The sequence below is a fragment of the Pezoporus flaviventris genome, unplaced genomic scaffold (genome assembly GCF_033815535.1).
Source record: "Pezoporus flaviventris isolate CSIRO_AGI_PZ_B2104156 unplaced genomic scaffold, CSIRO_AGI_Pfla_v1 ptg000076l, whole genome shotgun sequence".
Lineage (NCBI taxonomy): Eukaryota > Metazoa > Chordata > Aves > Psittaciformes > Psittacidae > Pezoporus > Pezoporus flaviventris.
Window position 1 is genome coordinate 582,027 of NW_026892624.1, and position 20,353 is coordinate 602,379.

The 20,353-nt window shown below is 36.5% G+C and overlaps 1 protein-coding gene across 2 annotated transcripts in view; it reads right to left on the reverse strand.

Moving 5' to 3' along the window:
- The window catches only part of KDM4C (lysine demethylase 4C), a 267,977-nt gene that overhangs the window by 187,000 nt on the left and 60,624 nt on the right, over positions 1–20,353 (reverse strand). The window contains exons 7-8 of one of the 2 annotated variants that reach the window (XM_061473111.1): positions 18,868–18,971; positions 13,550–13,687 (exon numbers count right to left, since the gene is read on the reverse strand). In XM_061473111.1, coding sequence (XP_061329095.1) covers positions 13,550–13,687; positions 18,868–18,971 — 242 coding nt within the window. Of the gene's footprint in view, positions 1–13,549; positions 13,688–18,867; positions 18,972–20,353 lie in introns of those variants that run through there. The other variant, XR_009746883.1, reaches the window with a different exon arrangement.

The following is a 20,353-nucleotide window of genomic DNA, read 5'->3' on the forward strand; positions in this document are numbered from 1 at the left end:
CAGGTTTTCCCAATTTCACCTGTGGCTTATTAGAATTACCATCTCACTTGTCTTCATTATTGCAAACCACCCACTTTGAAAACTGCTTCTTGGATGGTAATCTTAACAAAATACACAATGCTGTAAAATTGTAAATTAGGTATTTCCTGAACTCTGTTTTCCCACTAAATGAAGAACTACAAATGGTTAGGAAGCCCCAAATCTTTTCTGTTATCTACACTCATGTATAGTGCTGAAAACCTAAGCCTGCCAGAAAAATACTTGAAGAGATTGAATGTTCAGAGAATAAACTCTGCACAAAAGTGTAAGAGCTCAAGGAAGGAAGACTGGGGGTCTACCACTGCTCACCTACATAGGAAATTTAACAGTATTTTCAGAATTTCAGAAAAAGAATTCAGATTATGTTTAGAAGTTGCCTTATAAAGAGCCTCTGCGGGTCAGACCATCACATAATTACAGAAACACATAACCACAGGCTACGCAAAACACAACAAATGTGTGCCCACACACAAAGGCACAAAAGAAACAATTTGGAAAGGAAAATTCCATTCAAAACCATATAGATGAGGCTTCCAGTGATGTGGTCTCGGCAGTCCTGGGGTAACAGCTAGACTTGATGATATTAAAGGTCTTTTCCAGCCTAGTTGATTCTGTGATTCTATTAGTTTACTGCCAAACCTATGCATACACGTAGGAATCATCACAACCACAGAAAGAGCGGATGGGACAATTCACAGAGCTGCTTGCTGCTAGGATTTCATCATGAAGAAAAATAAAACCTGTCAGTCAATTGCAAACAAACTCAGAAAATACAATGAGAAGAAATGAGAGACCCCTGAAAGCACATTCACCTCAGGACACAAACTGCTGCAGACTTCTATCTAGTTTACCAACATCCCATATAATTTTGATTCCAACTGTAACACTAAGGTCTCATTAGCTCAGTGTTTTTAACCTGCTGCTCTGGTACAGAATCATAGAATCACAGAATCGTTAGGGTTGGAAAGGACCTTAAGATCATCTAGTTCCAACCCCGTGCCGTGGGCAGGGACACCTTACGCTAAATTGTATCACCCAAGGCCTCGTCCAACCTGGTCTTGAACACTGCCAGGGATGGAGCATTCACAACCTCCCTGGGCAACCCATTCCAGTGCCTCATAGAACCATTAAAGTTGGAAAAGACAAAAGATCATGTCCAACCACTAACAAAATACTGTCAAGTCCACCACTAAACCAGGTCTCTAAGTGCCACATCTACACAACTTTTAAACACCTTCAGTGATGGTGACTCCACAACTTCCCTGGGCAGCCTGCTCCAAGGCTCGACAACCCTTTTGGTAAAGATATTTTTCCCAATATCCAATCTAAACCTCCCCTGGTACAACTTCAGGCCATATTCTCTTGTCTTATCAATTGCTATTTCAGAGAACAGATCAACACCCACCTCCTTTCAGGTAGTTGTAGAAAGCAGTAAGGTCCCTGCTGTATGACAGAGTGTATGACAGAATTAACACAGCACTACTATGTTAACAGTATCTGAAGTAATTATTTCTAAGAAAAAGAGACTTCTATTAGTGAGACAACAGCAGTTCAATCTTCCTGATTGAATTTAGGTAAACCAAGTGTTAATCAAAGTTCAAAACCTGGTGTTTGAAGCTATCGCTTAAAAAGGTTTCTGTCTTGCACAAATATTTGCAAAGACTTCTGTGAACACAACTAGTTCAGTGTCTTCAGCTTTCAAGTCCTGTGTTAAGGTACAGGCATTTGTCAAGAAATTAGCTCTACAGCCCTGCTTTCTGCTCAGCTTCTCTGACCTTCAACATTTCAGTAACCTTTGCCTTATATAACGACTCTTTTCCATGCACAGATGCAGAAATAAATTGCACTTCTATTACTGCATACTTATAAATAAATAAAATGGATATTTTGAGCCAAGGCAAGTGATAATCTTAAACTCTCTTTTCAAATTGCTAGTAATACTAACAAAGATGGGGGGGCAGAGGGAGGAAAATCAAGTAATCCAGTAAGCCTTAAGACACCATTCACGGTGTAAGTTAATACAGCAAGTGTTTAATTCTGGATTGGTTTCAACATATTCAATATTATCAGCTGGCAACCTTCTTGCCAGAAAATTATTAAGAGGTCATCCAAGTTTGAGACTATGCTCCAATGCTGCACAGACACCAGCCTACAGGGAGAAGCCACAGAGCAAGTTACAGGATGCACAAGGAATTAACAGGATTATGTTGCACTTTAGCAATCATCATAGCAGCTTCAGAAGGTAGTGCTGGCAGCCTCTGAGGTAGCTGGAGCAAAAGAAGCACCTATATCATTTCAGGATTATAAAAGCCCTAATTTGCTTAGGAAGAAAAAAAATCCAAATAAAATTGGACGGTATTCCTTCTCAGAAATATGACTAAGTATAACATACCTTCACAAATTAAAAAAAAAGAAATTATAGTCTGATTTTGCTTTAAATAATGTATGTACGTGTTAATCTAATTAATATGCATTTTCTTTGCAGTCATTTATGAACAGTTCTGGAAGGTAAAACAAGATTACTCAATCTTAATTAAAAATCCAAATAAATTGCAGCAGCATAATCAATACAAGTTACATTATTTAAATTAAGCAGAATTTAATTAAAAGCATTCACATTAAATTTATTCTCTTTGGATTCAAAGTCTTTCCAAATCAAACGTTTGTAACAATTCTATAAGCATCACAGCAGTCACTAAATCTTCACATTATTTTAAATAAGCCATAATGTGCTAGACATATCACTTTTATGACTCAAAATACTGATTCTGTCACATGCTGGAGTTTAGCAACAAAGCCAAAGGAAGAAAAATCCACTCTCCCAGCTGATTCTGTACAAAATGCACTACACTACCATTCCCCTTTCGATTATGGCAATTACTGTTATACACAGTAACTGAATGGTTTATCGAACTTACCACCTCTTTTCTCCTGCAAGACTAGCACTGGGAGAGTACACAGCGGAAGAGCTGTCTCACAGGAAATGTGAATCTGCCTACAAAAAACAGATGTAGCACTTCCCATAAAGTTGAAGAGCCAAAAAGACACAGGAGACCCACTGGCAGTCGCTTACGCTAAAATTCTGACTGAAAATAAACAAAACTTGCTTTGTTTTTAGAGATGCTGAATTACACTAGTAATTCGGTGCTGTGCTCAGCACCTTCCAAAAGTCAGAAATAAATATGTTTGCTTAGCTGTAGAGCCCTGTCAAAATGGATTTATGCCAAAGTACCTTAAATAAATCAAAACACATTCTTGCATTACAAAATTAGCATTTAACTTATACAGGTCAAAAATATTGTAAGAACACATTTTCTGGTATTAATTTCCATATTTTAGCCAGACAAAGACATGAAATTTAAGAGCATAACACATTTACAAAGTTTTCTTCATGTGAATAAAACCACTCTGACCGAATTCTTATTGTACACCAGCTAAAGCAAAGACCTCATAATTTTCAGTATCAGATTCAATAACTACAAGATTTATAACATGGAGGGGCAGTGTCCTTTAAGATGTCTGGCAGAGTAGGTCTGGAAGATGAAGCAACTAATAAACAGTTTGTCAGCGCTACAAATGGAAAGAGGGGAAAGCCCTTCTGAAGTACTGCAGAGATTGATTCAGCCACAGCCACAAGAGGACCATGCCAGATTTTACTCCTTTCTTGGCAGAAGGCCCTATAATAAGGAAGAAATAACGAAGATATAAGAGGAGACTGACATATTCTGAAGAGTGTATGCAATGTTATTTTAAGATGACAAGACAAAATAATACACATCTTGGAACTCGCCATTACATCAATGACGAAATCCTCCCAGGTTCTGACACATACTAAAAGTTTAAAAACAAAAATTTATTAAGCCCTTTCTGATATATTTCTAAGCTCATGATCAGAGCTCACATAAGAGCTTATATGATTTAAGCACTATGATCCAAGGTTCGAAGCACCTCTCTTCTGAAGACAGGCTGAAAGAGTTGGGCTTTTTCAGCCTGGAGAAGAGAAGGCTTCAGAATACCTTAGAACAGCTTCCAGCGCCTAAAGGGGACCTATAGAAAACCTGTAGAGGGACTTTTTACAAGGGCACGTAGTGACAGGACAAAGGGGAATGGCCTGAAGCTGACAGAGTGGAGATTTAGATTAGGTATTAGGAAGAAGTTCTTTACTATGAGGGAGTGATTCAGCCATCAGAAACTGGTAAATATTATCAACAAGCTTGCATCTTTTTATTCTCACAGGCCCTGGTTTTGTTTTCCATATACAACTACTGCTTTATTAAGGCACCAGCAATTACATTTTATTTAATTATGCAAAATACAGACCTTTAATAACAAGATGGAGGATGGCTTGACTGACAAACTAGTTCCTCTTTTCTTACCAAACTCAGTAAGAACTTTAATTTAAATGTGCCCGCTACAGCTTTAAGGAACACCTCAAGATCTCCTCTCCAGGAAGATTTTAAAGGCCCAACCACCTCAAATTCTCATTGTACTTTCTCCACTGAAAAAATGTCCAATGTACAGTACAATGTTGCTATACTGAAGCCCAGTCTAAAACTTAACCATATTATTCTTTTCTATATTTTCCAACTAAATCCTTCAAATTTTTGCACCAATTAAACTATTTCACTTTTAAGACCCTACTTCTTTTTATTTGGAGTATTAAACTACACTTGAGACCACTCCTTGTAGGAGATTAAATTCATCATGCAGGCAGGTACTTTTCTGATATTAACTTTTTTGCACACAAGTGAAAAATATTAATCCCCTATAGTCAACCCTAATCAAGTAACAAAAAGCACAAAAATCGTCTTTCTATCTCAGTCTCTTAAAGCCGTCAGTTTTCTAAAGGGCCACACTTTCTAAGAGCCTCAGCAACCTATGCTCATTTTTATTTCACTGTTCCTTCTCTCTCCATTTCACAAGTCTTCTTGCATATTTTCCACAAACACTTCTTTTTGGCTAGCAGAATGTCTGAAGTTGACTTGGAAATAATTACTATGTTATAGATTTATTATGTTAGTCATACCAAGTAGCTTAATACTGTCTTATAAGCAGCTCCTCTACAGGGGATTTTGAGGGTCTTTTGATGGTATCTTTCCATTTTTGAGTAAATTTTTACAGTCTCTCTCGATTCATTGGAAACAGAAAAACAGGCATTAAAAAGAAACAAAAGAAAATTACAGTAACTGAACTACATTTCTCCTCTAGGTATATCACAGATTTATCCCCACAGCACTTACAACAATGATCAAAACACTCAGACCTCTCTGTCTTCTTTACACACTGGGACTGTTCTTAACATTTGAAAAGGCCACCAAAATACAACACCTACTGACCTGTATTAAGGTATTCAGAAGAACTGAAATAATTTAACTGGCATGGGCTGGCAAATCCAGACATAAGCACAGTGACATCAATAGAAAAAGTTTTTATTTTTCATTCATATTTTAGCTGAGAATTTCAAACTGGACTGCCCCATAGAAGCAGATACTGTAACTCCATAAAGCAATCCATCTTTTTATATACATACATGTAGATATATATTAGCAACAAACTTCAGGTGAAAAATATTCCCTCAGGATCCCAAGCATGTGGGAGGTCATGTGGCAAAAGTAAAAACCAAGCGATTTTGTTGTTAAGATCTAGAAGTTAGCAATTGATCTGATGAGGTCGAGTCTAAATTAGCTACAGAGAACAAAGTCTTCATTGAATTTATCTGGTTATATTTGTATTAAACCTAGAAAAGAATGAAATAACTTACTTCACTCTAAGAATGTACACAAGGTCTTGCAATCAACTATATACAGTAGTGCACTTTATCTACAACATCAATACACCTTTTTCTTCAGTGTTAATACTGTAACTACATTATGAGATGACTATATATATCCTCAGAGAAAGATGACATCTTCAAGGTGATTGATTCTACCTTTTCTGACAACAACGTGAAAGTGGTTAATCCTTCAGGCAGAGGGATAAACCTTAAAAACTGAATACAAACGCACTAGCACCAAGGTCTTAATTCAACTTGTTTTGCTAGAAAACATTTCAGCAAATTATTTCAAGATATACCTCAATAACCTCCTTTTTGTAAAGCATACCAGTATGTTTTATTGTGGGTTTTATCTAAACCCAAACCAGGACAAGTTATACAGTTCACTTAAGATCCTTTTCAAGAATTTTAAACCTCAAGACTTTTTAACTAGTAGCAAACAAGCAAGACCTAATCACTCAAGTGATTAACAAGCAGAGTGGGGACACTAAATCTGCAGCTGAGGCATGCTATATGTTCAGCTCCTTTTTCACATATTTGGTAGCTACACAGCTCATAGACTAGAAGTATGACCTGCACTTTATTTATCCTGGTATAGTTATCTCAGGATGTGGGTATATCATTTAATCTTCTTCATTCAAACAAGCATTCTGTACTGCTCATACTAAGGCAAGGATTTTGAATTGTTTATATATTGTTTATATATGTTTCATTTACAAGTGTTTTCTGTGTAAAATGAAGGAATATGCCATGCGTGTTTCAAATCTATCAACATTTATTCTTCATTTTTACATAATATTCCACATAGAAAATCAGAGAGAAAACTGCAAGTACCTGTTTATCTCCACAGTATGCTTGGCCTGAGCCAAAACAGTGATTCCAGTACCAACTGTAGGAGTGATTCATCTCCAGTAGGGGTGAACCAGGTAGAAGGTCCCAGCAGAAGATACATAGGTTAACTGAGTGAAAATCATCTTGCAAAACTTTATCTCTACATGCAGAAGGGGGAAAGGGATGGAGGTAGGGAACAAGAACATCTGAGTTCCAGACAACGTCAGAGAACAACAGAAACTGCAAGGAAGAAATATCAGCACAATCATTTCCAGTATCCTAAGACCATACTTCCTTCTGGTGGCACCAAATTACATGAAATCCATGAAGCAGAAGCATTTCTCACTCTTCCAATACTAGTCCTAATGGAGTACATTGCAACATCTAGGAACAGAAATACCTCCTATAGATGTATTATGAAATTTCTAATGGCTCGAACTCAAGAGTCAAATGGTTGCAAAACAATTAGTAGTAACAACAACAGTAAAGTTGGGGGAGAGTTTGGTTTATGAGAAGGAAGGTTGAGGGTGGTAGTTTTAAGGGAACTGAGCCCTAATACTTAAATTATATTTTTGCATATTGGGCAAGGTTGCCTTCCAGTGTCAAAATAGAAAGTTATTCTGGCAAGGCTGGAGAACTGACTTCCTCTTAAGAGTATGAGAAAGAGGTAAGTTTCCCAAGACTAGTTTTACTTACACAAACGGTATAAGTAAGAGAATACAATGACAGATGGGTCACTTCAATTGCCCGGACATGCAGTGACACCTGAACCACTTTCTGGCATCTGTGACATTTGCCTGAGACAGAAACATCCATGCATAACCTTTGTCACATGCTCTGCAGCATCACACAGAAAAGAAGTTAGGCTAGGTACAGATGGAAAAGATTCATGAGAACCCACACTGACCTTCAGAACTACAGATTACTCAAGATAACAACAGTACCTGCACACAGAGTAGCACAGACTGTGAAAACATAAAAGCACAATCATACGACTTTTTGGATTATGAAAACTTGCAACCAGTTGCGCTGGTACCGCTTGGAAAATGGGAAGGTAAAAAAAAAAACAACAATGGAACATAATTCTCTTTTGCCTTTACAGGCAAAAATATCCTGATTATCACTATTTCTTTCTAATCCCAAAACCTTAAAAGTTCCAAATTCAAGATGCTGCTGTGCTAGAAGTCCACAAGTTATTGCCCACTAGGAGACAGACAATCTGCTGCTATTCTCAAGAAATGCTGAGTTTGGGGTGTAAGAACCAAGCATGAGCAGTAGATGATGGCAGTAGTAAAGTGGGCAAAAATAAAAGCTAAGGAACAGATCAAGATTAAAGAAATAAACATAAAGAAAAAATAAAAGCTAACATTCCATGACAACTACAGAGATGAGAGTGGCAGTTGATTATGAAGTGAAATGTCAACATGCAAAATGCATAGGATTTTCTTTGAAGTGGTGTATGAATACCAGGACCACAAATGAAAAGCATGTCTGGTTCTGGATCTTTGTAAGATGCCATCAGCAGCCAAGTCAACGATACAAGGTGACTAACTAGTATTTCCAGCAAGTAAAAACATTAATTTGTACATCTTGAATGAAGCTGCTATCATTGCAGACTGGTATCAGATGTATCAACAATGTGGTGTTTAGAAAAAAAATAATACTAACAACAACAATACAAAAAGATGTTTCCTTGAAAGCAGTACTCACTTTAAACCAATAACATAAGCTGATACAAGAACCACTCACCAGCTTATGAACAGAGCTACTTCTGACATTCAGTACTAAAACACTGCTGCAGGAGTAGCAAGTTACTTTTCAAGTCTAGGCCTTTAAATCAGTCACCCACATTTAAAAAACAAAATAATGATGATGGTACAAGTGAGCTTTAAACTGACAAATAACACTGTATTGTACAAAACCAACCTAAACATAATCCTCCTTGAAAAAAATATTACCTCAATAAATTCTGAGAGATGGAAAACTGCTTTTGTGTGGTAAGTATAATTTCTTTTCTGAAAACAATTATTTAAGTGATACATACTGTCTCTAAATATACATTTTATAATAAAATATATTGTTTGGATATCATAAGCTGGACATGGCTATCCTCAATACAATGACTTCTTGTACCCAAAAGAATCAGGATACTAAATAATTTTTCTTCCCTTTGAAACAATCATAACTGCTTGAGGCTGCTGCAGCACAAAAACAAAGTATCTTCACAAAGGTCTCAAAACAGTCAAGCTGAAAATCTAAGCCAAAGTTTCATTTAACAGCCTGTCAGTTTTTTGATGTGAAGCTAATGAATGCAGTGGCAAACAAATCCATCAAACCTAACATCAAAACAACTGCACTTCATCCCACCAAAAGGAAAAATACAACCTGCAGGCCACCACTTTGATTTAACCTATCCACAGAAATATGTTGCTAAGCAGTTACCACTGCAAAATGCATGAGTAATTACCAAACTAATTTTCTGAAAGAGAGCAATAATACTTAAGTAGCTCAAGTTTCACAAAGAAAAGGTTGGTTGACTTCTCAGGTTCTATGTCTCAGCTAAACAACAAAAAAGCCTTCCAACATCTGAAAACAAATCACATCCTAAAAGAAGCTGCAATACAAAAGAATCATTATAATGACTAGTAAAATCACCTAGTGTGACTCTATCCATGACAGAAGACAGTAAAATTCACATACATTTATACTGAGTGAAAGTCACCAACTGGTGTCACAAAACAGAGTGAGCAATGGCAGCAGTATACAAAAATGCCAGTGCTTTCTCTGAAAGCTGTTGGAAGTATAGGCACCCATTTTGGCAAGGAGTGACGGAGAGTTGTGAGAGAACCTGACAAAAGGATCTGGAAAATTAATGGATAGGGACATTTCGGGATTTAAACAGTAACAAGATGAAAATGGGACAACAGAAACTAAAATAACCACCACTACATAAAGAATTAGAGACCCCTGACCAAACCTGCTTACATAACCAATCTCCTCTACATTTCCTACACAGGACCTCTACCTCAACCCAGTTCCCTGTTCTATGAACTACTTCTCCTACCAACCTTAGGTGGGAACATGCAGCCCAGAAACTCTACATAAGGTGAAAAGATGTGGGTTTTGGAGGAATTCCCTGTAATTAGGAACTGATCTGCCAACATGTAAGTTTTGCAAACATATGCAAACCAGCAGCAAGGAAAAAGAGGAATTCTAAGAGAGAAGATGGAAAAAGAACAAAAAACTAAAAAGCAAAAAAAAAAAAAAAGAAAGCCTTTACACAATGACACAAAAAATTATTAAAAATCTAAGTGTTTCCAATTCTCAGGATCAAATTTGAGTGCATAAAGTTCCTATCTATCAAAGCTAAAATTTGGACAGATGAAAATCATAACAGAACACCAGTTTTGACACCTGTAAAGTGAGAGGTCTTGCACTGATACCCTTGTATGAGGGCAACATTTGCACTCTTTAGAAATAACAATTATAATAGACAAAAAATTAAAATTAATAAACATAGATGATCCACAGATTTGCTGTTGAGGCACAGAGCATCCTCTCCTGCAGCTAATGAAAATAGTAATGCAAGATTATTCTCAAACTAGAGAAGTGTCTTTTATCCAGTCGCTTCAGAGGGATTTTTATTTCATTCGACATAAAAGAATTAACGTGCAAATATTTCTATTCGCAATTCTGAGAACTGAACATCACCCTTTATTCACAAGTTACCTCCTCAACACAAATCAAAGTAGATACTTACAACACATACAAGCTCCTTGCCACTGGCTCATCTGCTTTACCAAAGTCCACTGGAGTAAGGAAACTCAAAACACATTTCATGAAGCTACACATTTCCAGCCTACTCAAATAAGTGTAGGCTCCATTAGAAAAAAATGAAAAATGAAGCCTGAAGAAATATCCTATCTGCCCCTATTTTGTACTTTTTTTTTTTCCCAGAAAAAAAATTCCCAGAAAAAAAAAATAGCATTCAACTAATGGAAGTTACAGTGTGATGATAATTAAGAATATCTAGTGTGAGGTGTCCCTGCCCATGGCATGGGGGTTGGAACTTGATCTTAGGGTCCTTTCCAACCCTAACTACCCTATGACTCTATGACCTTATCTAAAGTTCAGAGTACCTCTCATCCTCACAGAATATAACAAATCCAACTAAAGTAATCATGAGCTGAGCACTACCTACTTCTGATTCGTTAAGTCCTGCCATTATTGAGTATCAGCACTTCACCAGCATCCCTGTTCACAACATCCATTTGTCAGTTATCTTCAGCAGAACATGACTAGTTTGTTCCTTTCACCAGCATCTCCTATTTATCCTCCTGTGTGGTCTTGCCAGTTTCAAAAGGCAGCAAAATCCACACAGAAATCTACTGTTCCTCTTCTGGAGTAGAGCGACCTTTAGTACATATGCTATTTCTCCATTTCTGGCTTTCTGGGGTGTTTTGGGGTTGGTTTGGAAATTTGTTTGTTTTTTAAATCTACTTTTTACTTCTCCTTAATTCTGTCCAGAAGTGAGAACAAAGCTCAAAGCAGCAGGCAAGTTGTCACAAAGAGCACACTGGAGGTATCATCTTTAACACCATCTCATTTCATGAAGAAAAACAGTATCACACAGCCTAAATGTCTACTACAACTTTAATGGAAATCCTTGCTGGATTTTTTTTCTGAAGTTAATGAAGATTGACTATTGACTGTACTTCAGGATTTTTTCTTCTTCTAAGGCACAAATTCAGCAATTAGAAACTATTCTCTAAAAATAAAAGTGTTCCTGTAGGAAGACAATCAATCAGTCATCGGTATACCACATTCTCTAAGGAGAATACAGCAACAAACCTAGACATTGCTGTATTATGCTGACACAGGCAATTTCTGCAGTACAATACAGGGGAACTACGGAATTCAAAATAACTTTTTCAATTCTTGCACATACCACATAAAGAAATAAAAGACGAGTCAAGTACGACGTCAGTACTCTGACAAATGGGAATGCAAGCCTGTGGTGGTTTGGTTTGCTTTTTTTTTTATTCTTTATGTGAAACTACCAAAGATGAGGAAAAAAAACTGCTAAAATATCAGTATTCTTTGAGCACAGAGTCCTCTTACCTTTTAATTTCATACTTTCAGGAAGTTTCCTGAGGTTATGATAAAGCTGTCTTCACAGCTATCCTCATGCGCTTCTAGAGTGACACTATAATTAAGAAACCGCACCAAATTTGCAGTAATTCCATAACTTGTGTGCCCCTTCAAAGTGTCATATAATTGCAATTTAACAACAGATAACCATAATCCTTTCTCTCTGTGGCTGAACCCAGGACATCTACTTTAATTTCTTTTGCTATTTATGCACAACTATGCTTTCATGTGCAATAACCACAGAGCACAGAATTCAGCATCCTAAAATGAAAGTTTTAACCATATATTAAAGAATTTTGACTAAATGAAACAGTATTTAGAGCGCATATACCAAGACCTCTTAGCTAAAAATTCAGAATTTCAGAAGGACCTTTGAAGTGGTGTAAAGGAATAAAATGTCATTAGCTTTAAAAAAATAACTTCTAACTCCACTGAGTTTAAATGTGACAAAGTCTATGGTGTAATACAATAACTGAGAGGCACACTGGAGGCATAAAAAATTTAATAGTTTGTACCAGGGCCAAATGGTAGACCATATTTTTTTTAAATATTAGAAATATGAAGCTTGTACACTGAAAGGATGTAGCTGTAGGCACCACTACGCTTTTTGCTACATCTGAAGATAAAGTTTGCCATTCTTGAAGTTCAGCTAAACCAATTAGCAGAGTTGCAGAACAGTCATACCTACCAACAGCCATACTTGCCAGTGTTACCTGCCACAATTAATGCCTGTCTGTACTTATATTCCTATCAATTTTATTTTATTGTACTACCTATAGAAATTCAAATCTATAAAATACATAGGGCATTTTTGAATTAAATTTACAGTCAACACCTTATCTGTTGACTATTAAAACACGATTTTCCCATTAAAGGTAAAGACCAATGTGAACATGTTAGATGCATACTAATGTTTTCAATACTTTCAGCATTGTCAGTGTATGCATACAGAGGCGGATGACTCCTTCCCTTTTAAGCATATTCAACCTCACAACAATAATCAGAAATGCCTTGAATCATAAATTTCCATTATTTAAGAACTTTCTCATGGTCTTCCAATCCTAAGCTTTTAGTAAGAGTACATTATTATCACTTGTTAAACCTGCACATCTAATTTTACATTTTATTCCACAACATCTTATTCCTAATATATTAAGCAAATCACTACTGGAAAGGGTTTCTTTCTTTCTTTCAGTAACAAACAAGTCAATGCAAAGAAAGTCTCTGACTTTAACATTCTGGAAGCATACTAACCAAGACTTATATAAGCTGTAACACTGAGAAAAATCACAAAATACTGAAAAACAGTAACAAACTTGTGGTGAAAAAATTGCACACTTTCTAGATTTCTGTATGTACTCACACGACGTATATAAAAAGAAGCAAAAAAAAAAAAAGCATGCCACATAACAAAATTTTAATCTAGGTTTAAAAGCCGAATTCAGTTGTCTTCACATACGCTAACCTCAGTATATATATGTAGTTTCAACCTAAAAATATCCATAAATAGATATAGGTTTCAAGAACAATATATACATCACGCTGGAAACAAAACTCACTAGTGAGAGGAATACACATTGCTGGAAGTATAACACCCACCATAAAAAGAACAACTATAAATAACAATTCAATGGCAATATAAAGCATTACCTGATCTAAAAGTTCTCCCTCTTTCATCGGCTTTGATAGATTGTCACAAAGAAATACCCAGAGGAAAGATTCCCTTGCGTGTCAATTTTCTGCAACATGACTTACCAGTTTTGCTGCTTTTCCATAATCAATCCATCTGAAGGTGGCAAAGTTTGTTGACTCTGCACAGTTAAAACCATGGTTAAATCCTGCATGGTATCCATATGGGAAAGTGATCATAAATTCTCCTGCCTCTTGTGTAACCTACAGCAAAAAACAAAAAAAATTTCCAGGTGAACCACATTACAAAATCGTTTCTGTTCCTAAAGCAATGAAAACTATATCTGCCTTTGCAATTACCTAGAAAGATTTTTTTTTTTTTTTTCACGCAGCTGCAATGTAAGAAGGAACAGTATAATTGAGACAAATACTGGTGTTACTTTACGAATTTAAAAAATACAAAAAGCTAACCTTGGAGCACAGGTTCACTAGTAATAAAACCTGAAAGTACAGCAAACTATAAAAAACAGTGCAAAGAATATACCGATCTTCCTGCCTGAAAGGAAGCAGAGACAGTCTGGACCAAACTGCCGAATTATCATCCCTAAATACTAGTATGAATTAATTGCTGATGAAATTATTCCATTCACCACCCTGAAGGTGTTTCACTTGGAAAGACTGCAGAGAGACCCTTCTCTCCCATACTCACCCATTCAAAAACTATGATTTGAAGACCTGTGACAGCGGGCCTGATTTGCCTTTTGAATTACTACTGATGATCAAGCATAAAGTAAAAGAAGCTCCAAGTTTATGAGCCTTAACAGTTAAAGAGAACAAGGTTGTCTGTCCCAAAGGAACACACTGGATACATTTGGATCCCCACAGGTAGGATCATTAAATCATTTCTCATAGGAAAGGAAAAAGAATGAATGGCAATTGCCCTGCACAAATTCTTCACCCTTACAGCTCTGGCAGTGTGCTCACACGCATCCGACTCTGGGGAAGCGGATGGCAATACAGTAGCCAAGAGCTGTCCTGCACAGTAATCAAGACATCCACTGGTCTGCAAACATGACTAAGTCCATCATGTTACTCCATGAAAGGCAGACTGCTCAAGGCCCACTGAGGTCTCCTGCACCGCCACGGCTGCATGCCAGGTTCTCCCTTGAGTTAGGGACACCTCTCAAGGTTACTCCTTAAGGCTGAGGTAGTCTGCACATGAATTAGGAATAAGCGCGCTGAAACTGTAACCTTAGCTAAGTGACATAAAAGACTGACAGAGCACATATAACCCCTCTGACACAAACCATTGATTAAATCTGGGACTAAGTCTGCATCCAGCTGCACCTAAACTTCCCTCAGAGAAGGAGTTTAGAATGCAAGGGAGTCCCCTCTGAACCTCATGAACCAATGGGAGGGTCTCCCTGACAGTTTTGTCTGACCCTGTCCTCTCTGCAGTAAATACTCAAGTACACCTTGCCATCAAATCTTGTTAGATTCGATGTCACTGTCACATTTACCACTGAACTGTGTAAACTCACTGTTGCTTCTCTCTTGCAAACGAAGTGCATCCTTCCCCACAACAGCTACTGACACCAAGGGGAACTGTCCATTGCAAATGCCATGCAGAATGTCTCAATGTAAAGCCGTTAGACACCCCTTACATTAAAAGAAATTTTAATCTGCCCCTGCCCTTCCCCCCTCTCTCTTTAAAGCACAATTTAAGAGAGCAGAAGGACTATGGTACTATTGATAACGAGAATTCCAAAATACCTAAGGGACAAGCAGCCCAAAGGAGAGCTCAAAGAGGCAAAGCTTGACTACAGTTAAGCTCTAATACTGCTACAGAGAACAAGCAAAAGTAGTTCCAAAAGACTGCTCTGTTCTTTAGAAGCACAGTGAAAAAAGTAACCAAAAGAGAAGTGTGCTGAGGCCACAAGAAATCACAGAAAGTAGAAAAAACTTAAAAAAATCCCACCCCACATACAAAGAAAGAAGCATTGGCCAGGATATTTTCTTCAAGAAAGAAATCTCATCTTCCTATACCTGAATGAACTACTGCTCCTCTGGACATTAAGAAAACGGCATAGCACTTCTTGCCAGTCAATAATACCCTCCCCACTCACAGACAGATCTGATCTCTTGAAGTCAGACCACCAAAGCCTGTATCAAGGACAAGCTACTCAGAGACTAGAAATGGCCCACTGTTTTCTGTACTACCTGATAAGGAGTTAATAAATAAAGTACGTAGGAGGCTTGAAAGATTCCCCATACAGTCTGATGTGTCTTTTTACATGAAACACACATCAGAGAGCAGGCCCAGTAAAAACCCATTTAAATGAAGCAAGTATCTGAGCAGTAACTGATGACTGTTCAACAAGATGCATTTGCCAATCATAAGAAAATAAGACTTCTCATAGATTAAACAAACCATTTTTATTGTGTGACAACATTTTGCATAAGCAATAGAGAAGGAAAAACTGGAAAGACAAACACAGCTTTTTAGGGAAATAGACTTATGATCACAAAAAGGGAGAGTTAAATTTTAAACAACTAACAAAATTAAAATTCAGAACTTCAAACATTTTTCTTATTAACATGTCATGTCTTAAATCTTAGCTTTTTGCTGGCATGGTTGTCTTACATTCATTTTCTGCTTTTAAAATCTCCCCTTTCTTCTCTTTCGAAAATCTCATTTTACAGTTTTACGAATTGTCCTTTTCTTGGGTTTTTTTTTTGCTTAATGCAAGAAAAAATGCAGAGGGATAGCACTTCAAGATGCATATTTCTGATTGTATTATGGGATGAAGGAAAGAGAGGAAAACAAGGAAAAGATAGCCATCAAAGCTAAACAATAAATTGGATCTTATATTTTGCAAGGTTAACTTTCTGTGGGTTCATATTTAGCATGTACATGCAAATGCACATACAGGTGCATATATTATAACTGCTACTGTAGCACTCCAACAATCGCTGTGGGACTGTTTAAGAAAGATTATTCTCAATGCTAACAATCCTAAAATTTATCTCAATACACCCTCCTAATGGTGACAGTTTAGCAGGTGTTCTATTGCAACAAGCAGCAGTTCAGCTGCCACCTGGTAGGCGTAGGCTGACTTATCAGCATTCAGCACATTTCCACTTCTATCACTTTGTGCCATGAGAGATCACAGCCTGGTTCTATCTATTATTCACTTTCTCACTGAATCCCATTAATTACAATTACACTTAGGTACAGTCTGCTTCCTCACCAGACTAGGTGAAAGAATAAAACTTCCAATATTTAACTATTTCTAGCACTTTATTTTTTATTCTCAAATTAGAATATAGCAATAATCAAGACACTGAAATAAGAACATCAACTTCCCTACCCACCTGAAATTTGTGGTACTGAAAACAAATATGCTAGCATTCTGCAGTACACTAACATCAACCACTGAAAATTATACCACTCAGAGTAACATTCTGTAAATCCAAAACTATAAACCTAGTTATAAAACCTTCCAGTTTGGAAGGTTTCATCTGACACTTCATGATGAAGCACAAGGCTATGAAGGGAATCAATATTCACCTATATATTACAAAAACTGAACTCAGCAACTACGTTTCCATATGATAATATATCATTCAGAAAACAAACTACTTCTTATATGAGTAATATAGTCAAAAAAGCTTCTTTTCCACAGCAGGCAATATCTTTCTAAATGCCTACATTTCTTCAATTTTATACATAGAGTGATTTACGCATGGAAAGTGAAGCTAATTCCAAAAGGCATACAACAAATCAGTGACTTCATTCCACCTTTGCTGCAAACAGTGTTGATAACACAGGGATGTTTCAGTCACTGCTGAACGGTGCTCACACAGCATCAAAGCCATTTCTGCCTCCTACGCCACCAGGGACCAGGCTGGGGGTGCACAATAAACTGGGAGAGGACACAGGTGCAACAGCTTACCCCAGCTGACCCAAGAGATATTCCAGACAATATAGTGCCATGCTCAGCATATAGAGCTGGGGGTAGAAGGAGGAATGGGGGGGACATTTGGAGTAATGGCGTTAACCTTCCCAAGTAACCATTATGTGTGATGAAGTTCTGTTTTCCTGGAGACAGCTGAATATGCCTGCCAATGAGCAATATTGAATTAATTCCTTGCTTTGTTTCACTCGTGTTTGTGGCTTATGCTCTACTTATTAAACTATCTCAATCCACAAGTTTTCTCACTTTTACACCTCTGATTCTCTCCCCTGTATCACCAGAAGGAAGCAAGCGTGTGTGGTTCTTAGCTGCCTACTGGATTAACTACACCAACACTATACATGAAAACATTCATTTAAACATTATTTCTATGTTTCATACTGTTACAAAAATATCAAAACAGACAGAAAGCACCACATTATGCTATATTCTAAGCATGATCCACTAAGTCTGTATACACAGATCCACATGGAATCAACAAACAAACACCACATACATTAAAACAGTAACCACAAAAATAAACAAGGTCTGTGGCAAGTGTGCTGAGGCCACAAGAAATTATAGAAAGCAGTGACAGTTTACAGGACTGTATTGTAGCAGGAATAGTGAGAAAAAAAGTATATATTGCCTGGTTCTTCTGAACATCTTTAAACAGCCTGCACAGTGGGAAACCCAGAATCATAAACCCTTACTGGTCAAAAGGCTTTTAAAAAAACCTCAGTATAACATAAAAAGATGTTCAGAAAGCGAACCTTCCGAATCAAGCCATACTATTCTGGTAGACTTACAAACCTCTTGAATTTAGAACTCCAGAATTTGCAAAGCATTGAGGATATAGAGTAAATATATTTAAAGAAAAAGTAATGCAGTAAAACCATTCTTATTAGCTGGCACCTACAGAAAGTTCTACATGGAAAACAGTAAGCTACAAAATAGAGGAAAGCAGAAGAAATTGAAAACTTTAGATGTTTTTGAAAACAGCTATGTATAAGATTCATCCACAAAAAGAAAGCCAGTTATTCTTCACACTTTATATAATGTTATCAATTGTCTAGTCTGCCACTATCTAACAGCACAAAATAATCACTATTTTTCTAATGTTACACCATAAAAAATAAATAAAAAAATAAATTAAATTAAATTTCTGTTTATTCATTATCTTAAGAAGTGTTTCAGTCAACTGCTTGCATGGAAATAAAACAGGAATAAAAATTACGGATAAGATCTTAACAAAAATTTCTAGCATAAAGATTATGATGGCTACAAGTGTTTTCTGCTAGAAAATTCCAAGCTAAAACACATAAAAATCCTAATACTACAAGCATTTGTTTTTGTCTTTTCATGGAGTCAATGCCTAAAAAAAAAAAGTTATTATTTTGCATCACCTTTACTATAAAAAATCCTTATAGTAAACACAAGTCTAATTCAATGGATGAATGCACAGTTTAAAAATAAACACTAATGTACCTTGTCAAAAGGAATTCCATACATCTTCAATATTGATGGAGAAATCAGAGTCATCTTGTGGCGAAGAAAAGCATCACATCCATGAGAGCTGCTTGGGAAGAACCCTAGTACAGCAAGACAAACAAAATTGGGTATCTTTTAATTAAAGCAGGTAGGAAAATGCTGTTATATTTGGCAATACATACTACCATTTAAACCCATTAGAATATTTTATAAACTCATAGAACATTTTACTGTGTTGTTGCTAGGTTCTAAGAAATCTGTATAGAAATCAAATGCTCCTCCTAAGATTTCCAACTTCTTTTCAAGGGGAGAGATTACAGTGGTTTGGGTTTTTTCTCAGTTTTTGATTAAGCAGTAAAATAATTTTAAATAAATTTGGACATGTAAATTAAGTACACTTTTCTTTGACAGAAATATTTTATTGTTGGGATGTACGGGGTTTTTTACATTAACATTCATTCTGCAACCCCTGCACACACAAAAATTAACTGTAGCATATAAATTTAAAAGGATTCCACAATGACCAGATTTACCTAGGACTCACAAACCATCTATACGATAAACAAACACAGTTTTCTATCTAGGAAAGGCTAGAAAGTATGGCGACTTTTACCTGGTGAAGTAAAAACAGGGTGGGGTTTTTTGCTTCTTTTTATCTTGTTTTGACTTCTATGAACAAAGACTTCCCATGTTTAAACTTTGATGATTATTCATGCACTACTCCACAAACCCTCCTTAGTTCATTACATAATTATATAATCCAGTTGATGAAAATACAGAGATTAATTTTTCACTTTTCCCTCTCATTAAGACAAGGCTTCAGTGTTATTAAAATCTGGTATCTGACCCTCTAACCAGAATGCGAACAGCACCTCAGCTACCATTCAAATAAGTTACCCAGTCTTTCCCTTTCTAAAATGGAAATATTAAGCTCTTTAACCTAACTATATTATGGTACAAAACCACTATGCTATAAGATAAAAGGCAGAAGGTGAGAAGGAGAGAGAGGGGAAAGTCTTCAGAACATGACTAGTTTATTCCTTCCTGACCTCCTTTCTAATTTGATTCCAGAAAGAAGGTAACACTCTCTTTAATGACAGTATTAATACCGATTCAGGGAAATAGACTTTTGATTCATTTATGCATTATATTTTATGCCTGAAGAACACAAAAGATCTTTGATAGAGATCCAGATTTAAAGATTGTATGAATTACCTAGAATTACTGAAGGTGTATGTGTTTGTTCACAATAAATATATTAACCACAAACACCATTCAATTCTTACCCAAACTGAATAGTAACTGTTTTGCTGTAAACACCTGGGAATTGTATGAAATCAGCAACAAAAGATCACCCAAGAAAAATATGGGACAAACAAAAATGACTAGACAAATGATATAAAAAACTTTGTTTAGTGGATACAAAATTAGCCACAAGACATTTAACTAATAAAGGAGGAGCTTTCCACCATCTCCTCACTGT